A 23,851-nucleotide genomic window follows, 5' to 3' on the forward strand; every position below is an offset into this window, starting at 1 on the left:
ATTGTTGCCTACTCTAGCCATTTTTAAGTTACAATTTTCTTAAGTATATGCCATAATATATTTTATTTCTTGCATAATATAGTGTAAATGAGAATCTGCTATTTTATTATTTAGAATAATAAAAGACGAATATAAAATTGTTTAATTCAGGCGTGGCGTGACCAACCTATTGGTTCCATGCACCAATTTTGTTTCATTTCTGATTCAGATGTACCGTTTTGTCTACAATCTTACAAATGTCAGTCATTTAAAGTAGGCCTATTGTAGTTTGTACATATTTGGTTTGTTAGTAGGGGTTTGTGGAAAAAATAAACTTTAGTTATTAAGACTTTGTTAACATTTTAGTTTGTATCTATACTTTTTATTTATTATTTATGACATAAAGACTAATAATTAATTAACACTGTTAGCAGTTTCAAATGAAAAAAATAAACATACAGGCAATATATATTTATATCTATTGCTAGCCCCTGTCAATTTTCTATAATTTGCTTAGCTTTCACCAAATCTGTAGGCCTATTATTAAGAGTTCATTTCGTGACCTCAGTCTTGTTTGATCTTTTTCATCAATGAAAATGCTTGCTCGCATCAGTATCTGACAGGCATGCGCAAGATTATAGTTCCAGTAACTCTACCAGTCATTGGCGGCTAGTTTACTTTAGTTAACTTTTATTTAATTGAGGATTTCCTAGACATGACTTTGCTTCCTCAATTATGTCTGACCATTAGGTTTTTCCTTCGAGTGGCTTAAGGCCAATAAGGTCTTTATACATTTTCAAATTATTATTATCATTATTTGTTGTTCTAATAACGCAAAATGTACATAGAAAGTATTAAAATGTACAGGGCTAACGAATGGAAATAGTAGGCCTATACATATTCACAACAACAACAACAAAAATCAATGCTAACAATTACCTGAAACCAACGTGTTCTTTCGTTTTGGTCTGATTAGTTTTATAAATATCTCGGTCAATATGGGCATCGTAATAGCTAGTAAACTAAATTCCCGAGAAACTTTTTTTTTTTTTTTTTAAATTATCATTTTTTGCGTACAGACATGCCTTTTTTTTTCTCTGAGTAAAATGCGCCCCACTTTTAGCGCATGCGCTCCATAGGGTGGCCATCGCTGGTTTAAATTATAGCCGTAACCGTTAATTGCATGTATTTACTTTTCTTTACCCAAAAACAAATATTACACATATTGCATAATGATCCAGTTAAAGTCAGTTCCTTAATTCGAAAGTTATATATATACGGATAAGTATAAATATGCCAAATCAAGTACAAAAATTGTTAAATCGGCAACACACCCTGTCCTTGACCTACATTTAAACCTAAATTATCGCCATTTTCACATTGATTGACAACTAATGTTGGTATACTATAGATCCTTTATATATGTATGATACCATATTTTCATATCAGCATTTTCTCATTTTTGTGTGATGTTTATTTATTTTGTGGTCTTGATGTCTGTGTATAATTACAATTAATATAGGCCTAATATATAATTGAGATATATATATTTCTAAATAATATTAACCTAGATCTATACCGGTATAGTTAAGTTTAACTGGTACATTGATTTGTACTTTTTTTTACATAAACATAAAGATTGTAAGCTGATTGTGATGATTTCCTATAGACATGCCTTTGCAGACTGATTCGGATGGCATTCAACTGAGAGGATTGGAAAATTTTTGTTGAGATGTATCATTATAAATTTTAAATCCACAACGCAGCGTAAGTCCATTGATGGCGATCTTTTGAAAATAGAAATAACCTTGTACGCTTTAGAAAAACTTTTTTTAAGGCTAAATCATAGGCCTTAATGACTAACGTGGATTGGATTTTTTTTTTAAATCGACCCAAGGAGCCAATGGTAACGGATTATTTTAGCCGACTAGATCTATATTTAGACTTGACCCCTAAACAATCATGATTGTTGTCTAGGCAAAATGATTTCAGCCAATAGGACTTAGTGTGCCTTAGTGGATTGCAGTATGCGCATGCGTATTACTTAGGCAATCGTATGAAACCAACGAAATGAGTAAGTAAATTAATGTATTTTTGCCTAAATGTTTAATGTTTTAATAAAAATAGCAATCACTTAATATCATTTCGTGTATGTCGATATAAATAATTGTTTTACTCTTTCGTACTGAATATCATAATCTAGATCTTAAGTTTCAAACTAGATCTAGAACGGTTCTAACCGTATCAATCAACATGGCGTCCGAACATTAGGACATAATGTTCTAGATTTAGATCTAGCTTGTACAATTAGATCTAGACCTTGATCACGTTTGATTGTAAATAAAATTATTCTTGTATTTTTCTTTGTAAAAGCCTACCGGCACTAAAGTAACCTCTTGTTGGTACATTTTGTTCACAAAATAGATCTAGATTCTATATATAATTCCCAGGTTGTTGTTTTTTTTTAGATGCTCCCTGTTTATCACGTGGTTGAGGCACTAATAGGGTGCAATAGATTGTGAATTATTTAATAACTACAAAAATTATGGCATTAGTTTTTATTATCTGTAGATAATTTCTTTTGATCTTTATAACGTATATATAATATAGATCTCTATAAAAATATTTTTTATTATTATTTAGGAAATTGTATATTATTTATCAACATTTGACATAGGTTACAACTTTAATTAATTGAGAGAAAAGCTGAGTAGGCTATTTTTATTTTATTACATTTCTTTTATATTAGTGTAATTATTTACATCTAGATCTATATGTTTTGTTATGAGCGTAATACGTAACGTTTACATTATTTCCTGATCACCCAAACAGAGCCTCACTTTAAGTGGGCCGGTAGCAGGAAGTGATGTAATTGTCAATATAGCAGAGGTCAATATCTATTTTAGTATTTACATTACTTGGTATTTCAAAAAGGCCCATGTATACAAAGACATCGATAACATGCTTGCCATGGCAGTTCATTTTAATACGTCCTTTATACCTAGCTTTATTTATTTAAGAAAAAACGCCCATTGTTGCTAGTTTTTTTTTTCTAGTCTAGAGAATCTAGACTATACTTAATCACTCTCTCCCTCGTATATCTCTTTCTCTCTCATGTCTATTTCTGTTTTATCTATAAAGATAGATATGGTCATTATGGAGATAGAGATAGACAGAAAAACGCTCTTATTATTGCCCACGAAGCTTTGCATGCAGGACACTGCACTTACAAATCAAGATGTGGCAAATAAATTTATGTTGCTGGCACCTGCAATATATATAATGATACCTCCATCTTTAGAATGCTTATAGCGTTTACTGTGAATACTTTACCATCCTCTCTATTTTCTCTTCAAGTAACAAAGAACCAATTTTCGTTTATGGTCGATGGCTTTTTTTTTCCCTTCTAGATCTATATTTTAATGCTTATTGAAATTTTATTCATTTATAAAGGCTATAAGTGTATATTTGACCCAAATATACAGAGGCGGCCTTAGGCTTAGGAGGTGGTGATATGGCCCGCGCCTTTGTTTGGGGGGGGGGGGGGCGATAAAGAGAATCTTGTTACCGTCAGCCCATCGTACAAATATTCGTTGGCCTGATAGAACACTGGCCCAGGGCCTCGCGCACTGCTAAAGTCGCCTTTGAAATATATGACAATGATTACGATTATTTCGGTGGGAGGTTTTTTTTTTTAATTGAACTAGTTAAATCCTGTTTTGAACGGTCACTCTCTAATAATATCTATAGATCTTATACGGACCATTTAATTTAGATTTGTTAATTTACAAAACAAACAAAATATAATGGGATGTAATTTGAGTTAATGAAAGCTTTTTTCTTGTATGTTGATTAAATATTGACACATTGACTTTGATTAAATACTCCTGACTTTTAGTAATTTAACTTTGATGTCAAGAGCTTTTTTATTACTAGATTTAGAGCTAGATATATTGTTTTTTAAACAACGGAAGTGCGTATATTTCATTGTAAAAATTTTCTACTAATTCTTCTTTAAATCTAGTTGCGTCTATAGTCCCGGTATTTTGAATCCAGGTTTAAAAAAATAAAATAAAGCATCCTTTTCCTTAGAAAATCATTGATTTGCTTTCGAACTAAGCTAAAAGTTTTTTCCCCGAACTTGTATGTTAGAAATTCTCTTTTTGCTTTCTTTACTTCCCCATTATTTGTCTTTGATAATGCATTTATTTATATATACGTTGATATATCTATAAAATGGCGGCAACGCTCAGTTCGCGTGACAGTGGTCATGATATAAGAACCTATTGCTAACTGAACTACGTTATATAGTTCTCAAAATTCCTATTTTGCATATTCCCCTTTATAATATGCGAAAGTTTATATGGGGTCCACCTTTTATGTATGCCACTTAGCTGCACTGTCATATTTGTGGTTGTAGTCGCAGTTGATCTACCCATGATGCTTGGTCCAAAATTAGATCTAGGTCAAGTCAAACACATCTCGTGGTTCCTCGCGCGGCAATACTCGTCTCCCCCCCCCCCTTTTTTTTTTTTTAAAGCTGGATTTACATACATGCGAAATGAAATGTAAAAAAAAAAAAATCTTAACCATTTTATCATACACGCTATTATAGAGCCATAGTGTTCGAATTCGGTCGATTACGTCGAATTCGGTCGATTACGCTATTATCTATTTCGATCTATGTCTTTTTTTTTTATTTGTGTCTAAATTAGGCCTATAACTATAATTAAATTTTGTCTATACATTCTTAGTCTTATCAACACTAGAAACTAGGATTAGAATCATTATCTTAATCTTAGAATATCTAAATCTGGATTAGATTATTCTATTTTACTTCTGAAATTGTACTCATTAAATTTCTTCTAACAAGTTTCAGGGATCTATCTAGGTCGAGGCTAAAATCAATGGTTAAATCATTAGTATAATCTAGTTCCATGGTTAAATTGTATTCCGCACCATTACTGTTACTAAATTTAGAAAATTATCTTTACCGTGCAATTTAGCCGGAACAAGCAAGGTCCGTTAATTAGATCTAGATCTAGACCTAGGTAGAACTTGATATCTAGATCAAGTAGATCTATAGTCTATAGATCCTAGATATAAATTGACTAAATATTTAAATCAATCTAGTCTAGATCAAGAATATATTTATTTACTTTCGTGATAGTTGTGTGTATTAAAATTGTTTTTATTTTTTAGATTCATGTCCTTATTAGGCTACCTTATTTTTATTTTAAACAAACAGCATAAGTTGGCATAACGAATATTTTATTGTGTTGTTCAGACAGCATAGATCTAGAATGTTAATCATTTTACTTAATTTTTTGAATATAGATCCAGATCTACATCTAGATTCCAGATCTATTTAATAATATTAGTCTTTATCTATAATCTAGTTTTACAATATTTACATAAAAAATTCAAAAGCATTTTAATAATTTTATGATTTTAGTTAGAATTACAATAATTAGATCTAGATTCTAGTCTTCTATCCAAATAATTATAATCTTATAATTATATGGCATTAAAAATGATAGCAAAAGCTTTTAAGTTAATAAAAGATCATTTTCTGTGACATTTGACAAGTTTTTAGGCTAACTATAATATATAGACTCTAGTATAGATCTGCTCAGTCAGGGTCTGCTGTAACTTTCAATTATTAGCATCTAGCTAGATCTAGGATCTTGTAGTGTAGGCCTACTAGTGACTTGTCTAGATATTCTAATGATTCTAAATATAGTCATTCTAATCTAGATATATTTAAATATAGATCTAATCTATCCATAGGATAGAATCTATATTTCAAATGTACATTTAGTACATTAGAAATTATCAGACTATATTAAATTTTGACACTTTTGTAATGATAGACCTAATTTCTAAAGACTATCTAGATTCTAGACTAAGACTGATGGATTTCAACAATATTCTAGATCTAGTCTAGTTCAGCACCGAGTAGCATCACACATAGACTAGTAGAACTGAGTTAAATTTATTAGAAATAGATGTACGAGTTAGACTAAATTAACTACTTGATATAATATTGACAATATTTGAATAGTGTCTTCTCTCCATCTAGATCTAGACTAACAATTAGAGGAGGGTTATTTTCATTGAAATTCTATTCTAAAAAATTACAATCTCTAGTTTTTTAGAAATGGACTATTATTTAGAATTTTTTTTTTTTCCACTTGGTCCATTGTAATTTTTGAGAATAGAATTTCAATTAAAATAACCCTCTAATTGTTAGTCTAGATCTAGATGGGGAGAAAAAAAATGTCTAAGGTACACCAGCAATAAAAAGGGAAATTATAAATTTTATAACATTCTACTCATTAATTTTGAGATTTAAAATATATGTTTATAAATATAAATTACAATAAATTTAATTGAAAATCTAACATTTAAATTTTAAATGACATTACTAATAAAATCCTATTCTTGAGATGGCAATAATTACCTAAAAAGATTGCAATTGCATTGATACATGTTTATGTTGAGCTTGTAATTAATTGTTTATTATAACATACTCACCATTTTAAGTTTTATAAGCTTTTCACATAAAATTAAAAATGTTTTATTTGAAAATCTTTATAAAAATACTAACATTTTTGTTGTTAAAATGTAATATATTTAAATTAAATTGGTTCTCTTTCACAGAGAGTAAGGGAAATCAAACTATCTGAACAAATTAATTTATTTGTTCAAAATTTTTGCAGTATGGCAGACATCACCCTTGTAGAAGGACAAAGGGACACAATAAATTCACATATTAATGTTTTAAGAAATAATTGTTCAATAACTTTAGATAATAAAGAAAATTCTAACTTTGAAGTAGATAAACCACTGTGTCATTCTGTTTCTTCTAGAGAATACAATGACTCCACAGTATCTTCTTTAGAATTACATTCTGTTGAGTGTAGTGAAACTATTGAAGACATAATTCCAAAGATGGTACCTACACCACATTCATACTCCTCTAATGTAAATAATTTAGAACCTAAAGAAAGTGTTACGACATTGCAAAACATGTCACAAGCGCTAGAAACTTCAATTGAACTTCGTCATGAAAAACCTGACAATATTGAAGAAGCTTTAAAGGCTTCTAAGATATGTACTGAGGCGAATTCTGACAGCACAAAAGTATTGGAGGGTTTGAGCGAATGTGATCTTGAAACTGCTGAGAGTGTAACAGAAGTTACAGAAGCTTCAAAAGAATTGGATCAGAAAAGTCCTGATAAAATAGAAGTTTGTGAAATCAATAATGAATGTAGTCAACAAAATCCTGACAGCATAGGGGAAGTAAGCTTATTAGAGTTTTCAGATGAATGTGTACAGGAAAAATCTAACAAAGTAGATGAAATATTGGAGACTTCAGATGAAATTGCCTATGAAAAACCAAACAGTTTAGAAGTTATGGAAGCTTCAAATGTTTGTGTCCAAGAGAAACCTATCAGTATAGCAGTAGACAAGGAAGTTTCATATTCATGTGAGCTAGAAAAACATGGCATTACAACTGAAGAAATGGAAGTTTCAAATGAATGTGTCCAGGAAAAACCTGACTGTAAAACAAAAGTAATAGAGGCTTCCAATGAATGTAGGTTGAAAAAGTCTGACGATGTAGTTGAGCTTGTTGCTGAAGTTAATTGTGAACATAATGATCAGGACAGTTTGACTGATAATTCAAGTAGTATGTTAATTGATACAGAACATGACTCTAATTTGTTAGAAAATACAATTATAGCAGAAACAGCCCATAATGCTTCTGATCACATATCAGAGTCTCCTTCAGGTGATATATGCTCTGAGTTCAAAGATATTGACTTTTATAACTCCACTGGGGATCAATTGGCAGTTTTAAACAATAATTCTTCCCATACATCTAGCTCATGTTTGTCCAATCATGTAGAAGACTTGGACACCTACAGCAAAAATAATAAAGGTGAGAAAAGAACTTGCAAAATATAAGCAGATGCTATTTATTCCTCATATTTAAAAAAAATGTTTCATTTCCCCAAACCCTTTTTTTTTCTTTTTTTTTTACATTAATATTTATTAAAAAATATACTCTAACTATTCATATTTCGGATTCAAATTCTGCCATTAGCCTAGATACATTTCAAGGGTCTGCTTGTTTGTTGTGTAAGCACAGCCCATAATGCTTCTGATCACATATCAGAGTCTCCTTCAGGTGATATATGCTCTGAGTTCAAAGATATTGACTTTTATAACTCCACTGGGGATCAATTGGCAGTTTTAAACAATAATTCTTCCCATACATCTAGCTCATGTTTGTCCAATCATGTAGAAGACTTGGACACCTACAGCAAAAATAAAAAAAGGTGAGAAAAGAACTTGCAAAATATAAGCAGATGCTATTTATTCCTCATATTTAAAAAAAATGTTTCATTTCCCCAAACCCTTTTTTTTTCTTTTTTTTTTTTACATTAATATTTATTAAAAAATATACTCTAACTATTCATATTTCGGATTCAAATTCTGCCATTAGCCTAGATACATTTCAAGGGTCTGCTTGTTTGTTGTGTAAGCATCTTTTTCACACATACACTGAAAACAAAACACATTTTTGTTTTTAATTAGTTAACTTTGCAACATGAACATCTTTTAATGTGACAAAATGGTTGTCAATGTTACCAGCACCATTTCAAATTATTAAAGAGCAAACCTTGAAGTGGATGAAAAATGTGGCTTCCCCACCCTGATCTTCATGGATTTTTAAATATATTCTATCATGATTTGTTAAATAAAATAAAAACTTTATTTGAATTTTTAAAAAAATACATGTTTTTATTGTTGATACTTTGTTCTTCATTTATCACAGCATTCTCAGTAATTTGAAGGTTTCTCTCATTAAAATGGAGATAGCCTCACAAAATTTATATAATATATATTATAATAAAGTTTAAAGTAATTTTTAAATCGTTTTACTAGTTTTAAAAATATGTGAATATCTTTTAAATGATAACATTTTGTCACATTTGGTTAGAAATGATAATAAATAAGAATTGTTTAGTCATTTTTTAGTAAGTTCTGTTTTATAATTTATGTTATTGAACATTAACCTACTAAACACAATTTGACAATACTAAACCTCGAAAGATCTGAAGTAAACAAAAAGTAAAAAAAAATAATGTAACAATTTTGGGGTTTTATTTTATTTTTATTTTGTTTATTATAAAGATCTCTAGAGCATTTTATCAACACCAATACTCACTATAAATTATTACTACTTAATAGTATAGAAAATTATTTTCATGTTTGTTTCAGCGCTTGCTTGTCTGTCTGTTGATAAGAGCCCTATAGAAGATAGCCCAATGAAAGAGCCAGCTAACTCTGATGTCCAGGAGAGACTTAATTCCTCTGAAGAGGATCTGTACATTGATGAGACTGACAACCAAGAGGATAGAGTGTGTGAAGACAGTCCTGACCAGAGAGTTGAAGAGATGGAAATGTCTGAGATTAAAATTGGTGAAAGTCTGAGTATAACAGACAGTGACTATGTGAATGATTTGAGAGACAAAAATGTGTTTAATGGGAATAGTGAAGAAAAGATAGATGAGAGTTCCCCTAGCGTTCTTAGTGTTATTAGTTATTCCAATGCTGCTATTGATATTCCTTCCCCAACTGCAGACATTGCTATAGCTTCTCCCAACTCAGAATGTGTTGTTACCTCTCACAATGCTTCTATCAGTGGCGCTTCAAAAACTACTATAGGTGTAGCATCAAGTCTAGAAAATGCTGTTTCTGCCAATGGCACTGACTCTTCAAATGCTACCTGTGAAGATGATTCTTCAACCACTACCAGTGGTGTTGCATCTATAGCATCTCCTGTTGCTGTAAATACTCTTGTTCCCCCAAATAAAGCTGATAGTGGTGTAGATGAATTGGTTATCAGTGATAGTGAGTTAGAAGATAAAGACACAGACCTAGATTTAGTCATTGTAGAGTCTGGCTCTGTAGATGATGCAGATAAAGAAAATAATTGTTTAACTAGCAAAGAAATTGAAACCGAAGACTCAAAAATGACAGAATCAACATCATATGAAGATAGTGATAAAATTGTTAACTCTCCGAAGACTAATTCACCCAAAAATGTAGATAAAATGCCAGCTAAGAAAGTGGATGACAGCCACAATACTAAAGCATCATCGAACAGCAATGACTTATTATTGAACACTAGCACTGCAACAAATGAAGCTATGGACATGGATGATGACATTGTTTTGCTGGATGACTTTGACACTCCACACACCAGCCCAAACACTGAGAAGACTGAATCCATTTCTTTTAAAAATGTTCTTAGAAAGCCCTCTTCAGTGTCCAGCACATGTATAGACGATCATAAAACAAATGAGACAAGTTGTGAAGGAAAAGAAAGTAATAACAAAGAAGAAGATCTTGTTAACACAGAAGACAATTTAAAAAATGAAAATAGAAAGAGGTATTCTATAGAAGAATTTTCAAGTAATACTTCAAAACGTGCTAAAATAGACACTAATGTTAGTGATGTAAAGGACCAAAAAGTGGATATAGCCGACAGAAGTTCTGCTGAAGAAGACAAACAGAGGGTTGCAGAGATAGGGGCAGAAAAAAAAGAAGAAAGCCAGCTTACTTTTCAAACTACAACTGAGGTTAGATTTTTTATTGGTACCTGTACTTTTAATTATTTTTTTCTTCTTTTCCTGGGTTTGAATCTGTGTTTAAGATTTGCAAATTTATTTATATTCTAGATCTAGAAAGAAAGAATTTTGAATTTTGCTTCAATTTTCTAACCAAAAAAACCCTTTTCAACTAGTTAGATAATATATATATATATGGGCCTCTAAAATGTAATATCAACACATAAGCAATGAAAGATGTCTTTTACTGACACTTAAAGTTGTTCATTTTGACATGTTTAGTGATAAAATGAATTATTTTATAGATTTGAGGCTTAAAAAAAGAAAAAACATTTAAATGATATGTATTCATCTAGCTACACTAAAAATAAGAGTCAACAACCATATATCTGCAGGTACTGCAAGCGTTTATAGCTGTTCATTTCAAAACATTAATGAAAAACCAAAAACTAATCAACACAGAGAAATTAAACAGAAAGACAAGGATAATGCAGTCAACTACCAACTTGTGGAAAGAAACAGCAAAACATTTAGAGAAGTCAGTCTTAGACCTTACAATAATGACAAAAAAATTGGACAAGCGTAAAGCACATGCAAACACATTAAAGGTTTGATTTTATTATTTTGTGTTCTTCTAAAATCTCTAATTGTGAAGCTGCAATAACATTTCTGTTTTCTGAAAACATTGACTTAAGAAACGGACTTAACTTTGAATAAGTATAATCATGTTTACTTTTGCTGGTATCACTTGAGTAAAAGTGTCTTAACTAGCTGTATGTATGTATACCGGTACATAAATGATTAAACTCAAAATGAACAAAGATAAGTATGAATTGGCATTATTTATTATTACTAAACTAGAGTACAGATTCAATTACTGTCACTGACAGAGATTATTGCACTGCATGGACTCAGTTCTTCTTGTGTCACATTTTTATCCCTCAAAAGTTACAGTTAGCAGGCTTTTTCAGTACACAGAGTTTGGAAATCACACAATCTTTCTCTATATTCTAGAAGAAAATGAAGACTTACTTTTTCAAATTAAAAAAAAATCAGTTGCCTTTTTAATTCTCATATTTGTCTGTTATGTGCTATGAGCCAACATTATGTTTGTTTATAATGATATAGTTGTTATTTTATCAAAATTTAATAGAATTTAATTCAACACTTTAACGATGTGTAAAAAATTTATTTGTTTGTTGTGATATACTAAAATGAAATTGTATGAATCAGTAATACCATTAGCTTAATAATATTTTCTATGGTAGAATTTGGCAAACAAAAGTATTGGCATTCAAGTACATATACCAGAAAATCAGGCAAAATCTTCAAACCAGGCGCAAGTCCAAAGTGTATGTAATGTCTTGATTTTTATTTTTAATGTAGTTACTATATTAAGTTTTATCACATCAGTGAGTAGTTATTTACACATGCCATTGTAATTGACATTTACTCTGAATAAATTTTTATTGTTATTCATTAGATGATTGAAAGCTTAAGAAAATAATGTACATTAAACATAAAATATTTATTGCATATTATGTAGCCTTCAACCAACAAAAGAGTAGACACAACATCCTCTGTAGGATTGTTCACCTCATCTCCTGTAAATGTTCCAACTCAAAATCAGCCAACTAGAACTCAGGTTTGTGTCTAGTAATATACATGTATTCTTATATATATATAATATATATCCTCTCTTTCTAAGTAATGTCTGTAATCTAAAAGTTAAGATATATATATATGTGTCTTAATAAATACAAATTGATTGTAATTAAACCACTTATTGTATATAGATCTACAAGTACCTGTACTAAATTGCATTTGTTTTTTCTTTTTCAGTTTCAAAATTATAATAACAACCAAGGACTCAATAAGAATCCTGCAAAAACGATGCCCCAAAATGTTTCATTAGCTCCAAAGAAGATGGTTGCTCAGTGTCCAGCACCCTCTGCTCAGAAAAGCATACCATCCCCAAGACAGACTTCTGGGCCAAATAACAGGGTGCAGCAACAACAAAATGCAAAAGCTCCATTATCTTCTCAGGGAAACAGTACAATGGACTCAACCCTTATAGACTTAACAGATGAAGATGACATCACTAGGAGTAAGAAAGCATTACATTTGCAAGGTTCTGTTTCCAGACCAGTTGTAAATAATAAACAATTGAATCTGCCAGTTAATGGTTATAATACCTCTCTTCCTTTACCCACTGGAACTTCAGCTATTTTGATGACTCCTAATCAAGTTCCAATGGCCCAGGTTCAGAATACTCATATAATCAGCGGACAACCTGGATCATCAGGAGCTCAATTTCAAATGATCCCTATAAGCAACACTGCCCAATCTAACAAAGCTCCAATACTTGCCTTGCTTTCAGGACCAAGACCACCTAGTAGTATTTCTAGCCAGAACACCCCAAGTCCAAGGAACTTACCTGCTGCTGCTTCTACCCCCAGCTCCAACATGAACCCAGTGGTGACCAAGTCAACAACTATTGCATTGCCACAGTCATTTCTAATCAGTGTAAGTAGGGCACATACTATACATTTATTTTTTCTCTGACCACTCCAAAAAACTTCCTATTACATTTATTAAAGCAAATAGTTCAGTGACTTGTGGGCCATATCATCTCTGCCCACAATGGGGAGATCTGCATTCTAAAGCAAAAGAGAAAAGAAAAAATGAAACTCCGAGTGACGAGTGTCAATAATTTATATGGCTTCCTGGCTGAAAAAGTTTTGTTTTTTTTAATGCTCATTTATTTTTAATAGTAATGCTCCTCCGCCTAATGAATGTAAGTACGCTCAACCACAATCTGCACATGAAATTATACTTTTTTGGGAGTTCACCTGAATGGTTTACTCATTTTGGCTGTTTATTAGCATAAACTTTATTTATCATATACATCATCTATACTTATAGGCTAAGCACCCTGCACCACTTCCACATAATCAAGATACAGGAAATGCTCCGCCAAATGCTAAAAATCGACCTCCTAAGCCTGGTTTAAAAATTTCAAGAGTATCTCAAGGTCAGTGCTCTCGTTACCTTTATTATACATTTTATATCTCACACATTTTAAAATTTTATTTGTACTGATTAAAAGCATAGGCCTACGTAATGTTTGTTTGTACTTCTAATTGTAGGCATTGTACTGTCTTGGAATATGCCTATTTTGGAAAATGTTGAAAGGATTGCATCTTATCAACTTTTTGCCTACCAAGAAAATGAAAATTCTGTTCCCAAATCTAGCCTGTGGAAAAAGGTAGCTTTTGTTATTATTACTATGAATTGTCTCTTATGACAATATGTTGATTAGAAATATTTATGCATGATTTGATTGCTTCTCTTTCTCTGTTAGGTTGGTGACGTGAAAGCACTCCCTCTGCCTATGGCTTGCACTCTTACTCAATTTCAAGAAGGCAACAGGTATCATTTCTCTGTCCGTGCAGTTGACCATTATGGTCGATGTGGCCAGTACAGTGACCCAAGCTCCATTTTTCTAGGTCCTAAGGCATAATTCGTATCCATATCAAAAATGCATTTATCTCCATCTCATAGATGTTGTATTTGTGTAGTTAGAAACCAAATGGCATTAATTCTTGTCTATAAATACTGTATAAACACTGCCAGTTAGTGCTTATGTTAAGCCAAAAATCATTCAAGTATATATGTACCTTTAATGACTTGTTTTTCAGTTAACAAACATTTTGTTTTTGTTTGTGATTGACCCTAAGTTGTATTTGGTTTAGAACAATCTCTTTTATAAAAATTATTGCTTATAGAATTCATTACAAATTCTATCCAAATATTTTTAGAGGTCTTTATTCCCAGTTAAATTTCTTTATTTTCTGATTATATATTCCTAAAGAATGATTTTCGGTAAATACTTTTTTCTTTTAATAAAAAAACCCTCAGGTTCTGCTATTTATAGTTTTTAAGAAATGACTAATTACCCCCATGCTTTTTTTTTTTAATACAGAGGCTCTCAACTTTTCTTGAATCATGACCCCACGTTATAAGATAAAAAGTGACCCCACCATAGGGTTACTATGTAGGATATGAATATTTGTAGGTTCAAGAAGTTTGCATCTACAAGTGGGGTCATGACACTGGATTGAGAACCACTGACTTAATGCAATTGTCTGTGATTTAAGACAAAGTTAAATTTATTGTTTGTTAACAATTTTTAATAGTAGATGTTGGCTTTTTGTATGTAAATAGATTGTTGAAAATATTTTATTAAAAAGATCATTGTTTTGAAACTGCTAGTGCACGTCTGAGTCATTTTATTTGTCCATTATCACTGAACAAACATTATCCCTTTCTTGTTCATTAAAATTAAATCTAGAAGCGATTCTCATCCTTTAAGAAAAATATTCCTTAGAGAATGTAAAATGCTTTCGTGTTTTACCACTGACTTAGTGATGGGATAGCCAACTATAATTACAAACTACCAGCTTCTAGACGTGAATATTTTGTTATGGTCATGTAGTTGTGACTTTTTTTTTTATATTCTTTTTTAAGACCATATTTCTACATTTTGTAAAATATGATACAATTTATTACTTGTAGATCTATATAGATCCAATACTTCTAAGTCTTAATATTCTCAGCATTGCAGTCACTGTTACAGTTGTAGAGACACCAATGTTAAAAGTTGAAGACCAATTCGAGGGTCACAGATGATATTAGTTAACTAGAGCTAGGTCTTTATATGTCAGTGGAGTATTGTCAAAACATTACATAGTAGGTCTGTAGATCAATAAAAGATTAGTGTAACCATTAAAAATGGATGAAGGAGGTTATCCAGGTAATGTAATACAGAAAGAGGCTTAAGACCAGGATTTAATACAATAAATAAATCAAGGACATCAGAACCAAGGTCAGTTAAAGGGACCACCATGGTTACTGTGTAACTATAAGAGCACAGGACCTTAGCCGATGAGAAACTTTCACAATTAAAGGCCAGTAAATTTGATGTACCCTAATGAACGAATGGTTCCCACATCTGTTTTGATATTAATGTATGTTCCAAATGATTTCAAATACCCTGGTAATAAAAAGAAATGCCCCCATTTGTTTTGATATTCAAGAATGCTTCATTGGTTTACATTACAGCTCGTGATGTGAGCATGGGAAGACTAGCGTGCCAGTTTTCGTATTATGACATGACTAAATGCATGCTTGATTTGATACTATACTCAACGAAAGAGTTTGGTTTATTTTACATAGTTTTACACGTACTGCTTTTCATTTGACAGCAAGACAATCTTTGCCATGGCATTCTTCCAGCATTTGTCAAACAATATTACTTCCGCTTTGTATTAGGTGCAAGTCCTCTGAATTGTATGCTTTTATCCTGATGATGATAATGATCCTACAAACCTAGCCAAAAACCTCCCACAGGACGACTGGAATAGGCAGCGAGCAGGGTTTGAACTCGGGACCACAAAGACAACAGCCAATATCACATTTCACACGACCAGGCAGCCACCCAAGTCATTAAACATGTGATTGGTGTTGTCTTCAACTAAAATCCATCTCTCAAGTACGAAATTGTGTGAAACGATAAGCCTACAAGCTTTAACTATTTTATGAAAAATCATGTCAAGACTATGTTAATGAAGCAGGTGACGCTTATTAGTGAGAAATGACTATTAATTGCGCATTTCAAATACCTACTTGCTCTGCACAACCGATAAATACTAATTCGTTTCTTGGCTATTATGCGCGCACACACACACATATCGGTACACCTTTTTACGAAGTTCATAGTAGATGTTAGTGTAATCGTAATGCTGCTTCTCCAACAAAAAATATAAATAAAAATTAAAAAGAAAAAAAATTTACATCATGTATAATTGTACCGTATCAGTTAGTTTGGATCAGTCGTGTAATTTAATTGGTAATCCTGAGTGATTAGAAATATTTTTACCAATTGTTTTTGTTTAGCGCCATTTCATGACTTTAGCTTTCTATGTTCATTATAATTCCCCTCACTTGTCTGGACCGGGAGGTAGGATAGAGAGAAAGAGAAGTCGATCTGGGTGAAGGTCACCTTGATAGCTTTTTAAATGTATTTTATAAAAAAGTACAAATTGAATTCGAATTTCAGCCGCCTCAAGCCAATACAGAATACACTAACCACTGTGCCAGCCAAGTGCTTATGAAAATGTTTCATAGCTATCTATTGTTATCTATTGTTAGTTTCGAACTTTAAGCGACGGCCCAATTCTCTACACAAAGTATAAAGGGGACTAATATAACTTATAACGCCACATCTGTCAAGTACAATTTCTTTCCCTTGTTCGATACCAAACAAAATAATTTATTAACAAATTGGTTCGGTATTTTTTTATTATTGATTCTTGGTTTGTCAGGTACCGTACAAGAAATAATTTTGCAAAATTTAAACTTGATCTGAAATTGGGTGTGGAAGAAATAACGCGTAGGCCTACCGGTAGCCTATAAAAATTGTACCTGAGTGAGTTGATATAAGCTTTGTAATAGTACAGTACTTTTGGGCTTTTCCTATGAGATAGAGACAATTTGTTTGGCAATTTGCCGAGTATTATTCTCTATCGACTTCCATTAACTGATTCGTTATTGTATGGAAAAGCAAGATGAGTGGTGTTTTTTTTTTTTTTTTAACGACGGCTCCTAAGCAGGTGGGCCGGTACCCAAATGGGCTGGATAGGGCCACCCAAGGGCCTCATGATTGTCACTATATAACGTATTAAATTGCTTAAGTTTTTATAATATTCTCTTATAAAAGTCTCTGGTCATCCACTGCACTCAAACTTGTCCCCGGACGTCTTGACCAAATCTTGCTTCCGGAAAAGGACGGGCTTTAGGGCGAGAGAGTGAGGTCGACGTGTTGCAGGAATCCTCCTCAATTTAATCCAAATTCCAATGCAAGTCACTTGTCATACCCCCCCCCCCCCAAAAAAAAAAACAACAACAACCAAACCAAAGTCCTGTGGCGACAGGCAAGCAGTGAAGCGGTAGGTGTGGGCACACTGGAAGCCGTAGCTGCAACCCTGCACACAGGCGGCTCAGGCCATATGGTCGTCGTTCACCACTGACACAGCAGCAGTGGAGTCCGGCAGCTCCCTGATTGGCTGAGCAGCCCTATTTAGGAGTGCACTGCTCACCTCCATAGCATGAGGTCAGGGCTAGAAAAGGTGCCCCAAAAATAGCCTGCTCAAAACTACCCTAGCCAGCCTACCGCAGTTGGCGGGAACCCTACTCAAGCGGTCGAAATTCAAAGAAAAAGACGAGGATAGTTCCTCTTACCATAGGCGCATGGAATGTGCGCACACTACTTGACAACGACACATCTGATAGAAAGAAAAAAAAAGTGCAAAGCCCTCAGCCCCCTGGATGACAAAGTGGTCATCATCGAACCACGATTGACGAACTATATATATATGTACATACAAAAATAATTGGGGGTTAACACAACTAATTTTATCAGAGTCATTGATTATGTTTAAATAGGCATATTTAGATTATTATTATTTTAAGACACGGTCTATTTTCTTATTCAACCATAGGCTACAAATACAGTAGCCGTGACAGAGAAAAGTAGGGATGATACAGAGCCTAAAAAAAATAACATTTTTTAAAAATTTCTCACTGGAATGTCCTCAGCCCAAAACCATTGCGATATATTTAACAAAAAATATATATATAAATTCATACTTAACTGGACACAAGTGTTCTATATAATATTTAAGTTTTTATTTCTTATATAATACAGGCGTTACTTCAAAAAAAGAAGATGATTACGTCCTACGCGTCATGCATTTAGTCATGCATATTAACCGATGACCTAAATTCTGCTTAAGTCACTGGTTTTCCTGGCTAGCTCAGGCAACCCATTACATGCTCTAATAGCACTAGGGAAGAAGGAGCATTTGTACAAATTTGTCCTAGCATGAGGAATGTGCCTTAATCTTTATGTCTTTCTGAGTATTTTATCCAATGTGACCACCACTGGTGGCATGAACAACATCAAGCCGATATGAAAATTCCCCAAAGCGCTTCAGAATGTGCCCGTCCACTGTGTTAATTGCAACTGTTATTAGATCTGTCATGTCATTGATATGTACTGGCAACGGTGGACCAAAAACTTAAACATATCCCCAATCCACCGCTGAAGCACGTTTTCATTCGGACAAGTTCAAACCCTGAGATGCCAATGTTTCAATCTAGTTGAAAACTAGTCATTTGAATCTGTGCTTGCAATGAAGCGAACAACCATTTTTGGAGCATTTCGAGATAGGGTTTATATTATTTTGTTTAATCCCCTGTATTATCCCAGTGTAGTATCAATTGACTCATTACTGTCGAGAGACCTAGATAAGCTAAAGTTAGCAGTTTGTCTTCAAACGGGAGTAGGTCTAGGGCCTACATAGTGATATCGATCTCTCCGTATGCTACAAAAGTCATTGTCTACAATATACAAAGCAGGGGCTATGAGACAGAGTGTGTTACCAAAAAAGCAACTATGGTTCCTACCTAACATAACGATGTTTTTATGAATGCTGGTGTAGGTCTAAACAGTGTATACTCTACATGGGTAAGAGGGTAGGGCACCTATCCCGATTGAGGAAGACTTTATGTCAAAGGCAATCTCGTTTTTGTAATAGCCTAATCATTTTGTAAACCGTGTCTTCTGCTTTAATACAATATAGAAACATCCTCAGACTAATTGAAATAACAGGTGCTAGAACATTTGAATTATGGAACTTGCATTGAGGGAGCCATCATCTCCTACCAAGCGGCGCGTCACCATGTGGCAGGAAGGACTAGATGTGCATATCCAATAAACAGCCGCGGTTTAACTGGTTAGCACTGATGCAAGATGAGGTGGGGTTTTCCAGTAGTTAGGATTTTCACTTATATATATATATATATATATATATATATATATATATATCATACTTTTAAAAAAGCCGGCACCGGTAGGCTAATAGCAAAAAAGCGAGTACCGGTAGGCCTCCAATAGGGCGCTTCAACTGTAAACCCGGGTAGATGAAGCACGAACGTTATCTAGGGATAGGAGTTTATCTAGGAGAGACAACTACAAAAAAGTTGCAGATAATCTGAATTGAAATGAAGGCTATGGGAGCCTATATTACCGCCTTACCGGTGAACAAGAAAAGCTTAAGTCGGAGTCAAAGGGCTTCCTAGTGAATAACACACTAACAAGCAACTGCGCAATTCATAGCAGAGATGTAGGCTAGGCCTACTAAGAAGAAGAAACTTAACGTACGGTACCCGGGTACTTATTCTAAAACCTCCCAACATAGGAATGAAAACAAAGAAGAAACTGAACTTGTTTGGAATCAACATCAACGTTCCCTTGCTATTCAATCTAGTTTTACTCATCATTCTACTCTTTCTGAGAAAAAAACATATTTTCTCTTCTGCAAATAAATTGTCAGTCCGTGCATAGTTTTGCAGTCAAGATTGAATATATTGATTCCCTAATCTGACGCTTTGTTCTCAAGTGCCCACACTTGATGGCTGCCTGGTCGAGGATGGCTGCCTGGTCGTGCGGTTTGCACGCTGGACTGTCGTTCGGACTTATCGATGGTCCCAGGTTCAAACCCTGCCCGCTCCCATCCCCCGTCGTCCTGCGGGAGGTTTGGACTAGGAAGTAATTATCTTCAACTCTGAAGGAACATCCGAAATAAGTAAAACATTTTACAAACATCTAGTAACACAATCTAGGATAGAAACTTTAGACAATCACGACCAAATACTGATACCACACATAATCCTATTGGATGGGCTGCCTGGTCGTGTGTTATTTTGAGACAGTAGTTTAACACTTTCGTCATGGTGGTCCCGCCGCCCTACAGGCGATTTGGCTAGGACGTAGATTGGATATCTTCATTTCTTTATTAGGATATCTTAATTTCATTCATAGGATATCTTCATTTCATTCATATGATATCTTCATTTCATTAACAGGATATCTTCATTTCATTAATAGGATATCTTCATTTCTTTAACAGGATATCTTCATTTCATTAATAATCTTTATCTTCCAAGGAACGTCCAAAACTTGTAAAAACAAACGTTGATGTTATATAGAACATTGCCGGCAAAATGAAAAGCGATCAAGAAATTACGAGGTCGATTCGACTTCTTAGTGTTATCAGAGATTTGTAATTCACTATCATCAGTGACCTAGTAGTACTTTATTTGCATTGTCGATTTTGTCGTTATAGATGGATATTTTAATATAATAATAATAATAATAATCTTTATTATCCGTATAATATAGATATGCTAATACGTAATACGACATTATTAGGCCTACTAAAGTAAAAAAACAACAACAGATTATTAATAGGATATTGTTTTCGCTAGAAGCGTCCGCAACAAGATCGACTCAAATCGCTTTCTTGAAGGAGACATTATAGATGAATATGTTTCCGTTCACACTATTATAGCCTTTTTTTCACGCCAAGTTCTCCCAAGTGCTGTCACGTCGCTCTGTTGGCGTCTTTTTCGTGATCAAAACATGCTTGGTAACAACACTTGTTTCACACATAGGTCACTTGATGAATGTCATAGCAAATAACTGCACATCACTGATATATTTCTGAAAGTCGGAAAAAGTTACCCCACGTCGACAGAGAGCACGGCTTAGAAAACAAAAAAGAGGTTGGGGGGGGGGGGGGAGAAGTACAAGTAATCTTTCTCTTTACATTCTATATTTGACCACATTTATGTGTGTATTTTTTTACACACGTCAATATCTGGTGTCATTAAAGTAGTTGCATTTGTTTTCTGTAGCTTTGTTTTGATTTAGCCCTTTCGTTTCCTAACCATGGCCACCGCTCCACATAGGAGTCAACAGCTCTTTCAACGTAGTCGACATTCCTGCATCAGGCACTGGCGGATCCAGAACTTCGGAGTGGGGGGGGGGGCGATTTTTCCCCTAACCCTAAGCATAAACGCGCTTACAGTATATATATAACTCTCAAAGTTATGCATATATTAGAATGTTTAAAAAAGCAATGTTTCTCAACCTTCGGCTAAAAAAGCAGACAAAAACAGCAACGTTATATATGATATATATATGACCTTTCTCTTGACAGCTGATGGAGCGCTGTAAGCTCCCCCAATGGGGATCGGGGCGAAGCCCCGACGCCAATATCGTTTTTTTGCTTTCTTCACTGCAGAACCGCATTCTCCTAACATCCACAGCTCATTATTTATCCTATTCAATAAAGAGGATCTTTTGAATAAAGTTTTACTTGAAAATATTCTAATATGACTTTATAGGCCCTTAATACCGAATACAACCGATTTATTCCTTGAAAAAATAAGATACCTCATATATTATTTCGATTAAGGCTTTGAGGATCGCAGTCGAAAAAAAAATGTGAAAAAAAAACAGCCATGTTGAGGCTTTTCCCTAGATAGCTAGCGGGGCTGGGGGTCTGAGGCCTTTCTCTTGACAGCTAGGGGGTCTGGGGGAGCGCTGTAAGCTCCCCCATTGAGGATCGGTGCGAAGCTCCGACGCCAAAATCGTTTTCTTGCATTCTTCACTGCAGAAACGCATTTTCCTGACATCTACAGCTTATTATTCATCCTAGGACCTTTTGAATAATGTTTTACTTGAAAAATATTCTAATATGATTTTACATGTTCTTACTACATTGCAAATACAACCGATTTGGAATAACTTTGAGGAACGCCGCCGAAAAACACATCTATTCGAAAAATAATATTTTTTTAAAAAAAAGCTCATTTGTAAGTGATACATTTTGTTCAGTAGGCATGTTTGTAATTTGGTTTGTTACTGAACTATAATTCAAAGCTCTAAAAAAAAAACATTTTGGAAGTGGGAGGAGAAATTAAGTGAACCAATTAGATTTTACACTAAATTTTTTTCATTTTTAGTATTCAAGCATAAATTGTGAGTTATTGTCCCAAATATTTTTTTTACAACAGAAAAATATCAGTTTGAGTAAAGGTTGACAAGATGACTAGGAAAATAATATTTGGGTTCAGAACTCATCTCAATTGTTACTCTTATTGTGAAAAATTTCGTATGAATTCTAAATTTTCCAAAAAAAGTCTTTCTTAAAATAACTAAGATGAATTCGTGTGCAATTACATAAACTCTGTCGCCATATTGACTTTTCTGTTTTAAAACGTCATCTTTTCATCCGACATTATTTACAAATGGATTAAAACATCAATATACAGTTTATATTATATAGATATTCAACTAATTTTGTTCAAAAACTATCATTTCTCCATAAAAATAGGACCGCCCCACCCCATTCAGAAGGCTAGAGTGGGAAGGGCAGCAGAAGCAATCGCACCCCCCCCCTTCCACCTCACAGAATCGGCTAAGATACCAGAAGTGTAGTAACATAATATAAAAATTATATTGTAATTTAACTAATTTTGTTCACAAACTATGATTTCCCCATACAAGTAGGACCGCCCCCCCCCCCCACTCAAAGGGTTTAGGTGGGAATGGCAGTAGATGTATTTGCCCCCCCCCCCCCAACCCAATCGGAAAACAGGGGAACGACATAATATAAAGATCGGTTAAAACACCAATAACACGTTTTAATCATATAGATATTTAATTGATTCTGTTAGCAAAATGTGATTTCTACAAATTTATTGGACCGCCACCCCCACTCGAAAGTTTATGGGGTGGGGGGGGGGGGGGGATCGACCCCACCAAATCGGCCAACATACCTGAGGGGGGGGGGCGAAATAATCTAAAAATAGGTTGAAATATAAATAATTAGCATATATTATTAACATAAGTAATAAATTCGTATACAAATTGTTAGAATTCTATACTAAAATTCATCGCCCCTGCCGCCCCCCCCCCCCCCCCTGGATCCGCCAGTGGCATCAGGTAACTGTCGGTTGTTCTTACTCACGGAAGCAGAGTGATACGATAATATGCTGCTTCATGAATACTTCCGGCGTTTATAGTGGCGAGCAGTCGCTTGCCCAAACCCACCCCATTTGAACAACTGTGTCTTTCAGGAAGTGTTCACCCGCCACTAAATAACGACGTACTAGTATATATATAAAGATCTAGTTTGGCAAAAAATATCTTTGAAATCTGAGACACTGGGTCTCAGGGGTATAAAAAAATGCTTTTACACTGCATTACAATAGACGTGAATATGACCACATTTGATTTGTTCATGTGGCTTTCATTA

General features: G+C 33.8%; 1 protein-coding gene across 4 annotated transcripts; it reads left to right on the forward strand.

Annotated features, from left to right (window-relative positions):
* The first annotated feature begins 1,722 nt into the window (after positions 1–1,722).
* On the forward strand, positions 1,723–14,896 carry LOC106062590 (activating transcription factor 7-interacting protein 1-like). 4 transcript variants are annotated; one of them, XM_056019170.1, is made up of 11 exons: positions 1,723–2,053; positions 6,643–7,924; positions 9,271–10,634; positions 11,018–11,230; positions 11,891–11,974; positions 12,169–12,267; positions 12,465–12,729; positions 13,003–13,148; positions 13,548–13,656; positions 13,772–13,890; positions 13,987–14,896. In XM_056019170.1, the coding sequence occupies exons 2-11, from the start codon at positions 6,703–6,705 to the stop codon at positions 14,143–14,145; spliced, it is 3,780 nt and encodes a 1,259-aa protein (XP_055875145.1). In that variant the 5' UTR covers positions 1,723–2,053; positions 6,643–6,702; the 3' UTR covers positions 14,146–14,896. The 4 variants fall into 4 exon arrangements, with proteins under 4 accessions (XP_055875145.1, XP_055875143.1, XP_055875146.1 ...); XM_056019168.1 differs by having other exon boundaries at positions 1,724–2,053; positions 12,465–13,148; XM_056019169.1 differs by lacking the exon at positions 1,723–2,053 and adding an exon at positions 5,037–5,151 and having other exon boundaries at positions 12,465–13,148.
* The last annotated feature ends 8,955 nt before the right edge of the window (positions 14,897–23,851 follow it).

The sequence above is a fragment of the Biomphalaria glabrata genome, chromosome 2, assembly GCF_947242115.1.
Source record: "Biomphalaria glabrata chromosome 2, xgBioGlab47.1, whole genome shotgun sequence".
Taxonomy (NCBI): Eukaryota; Metazoa; Mollusca; class Gastropoda; family Planorbidae; genus Biomphalaria; species Biomphalaria glabrata.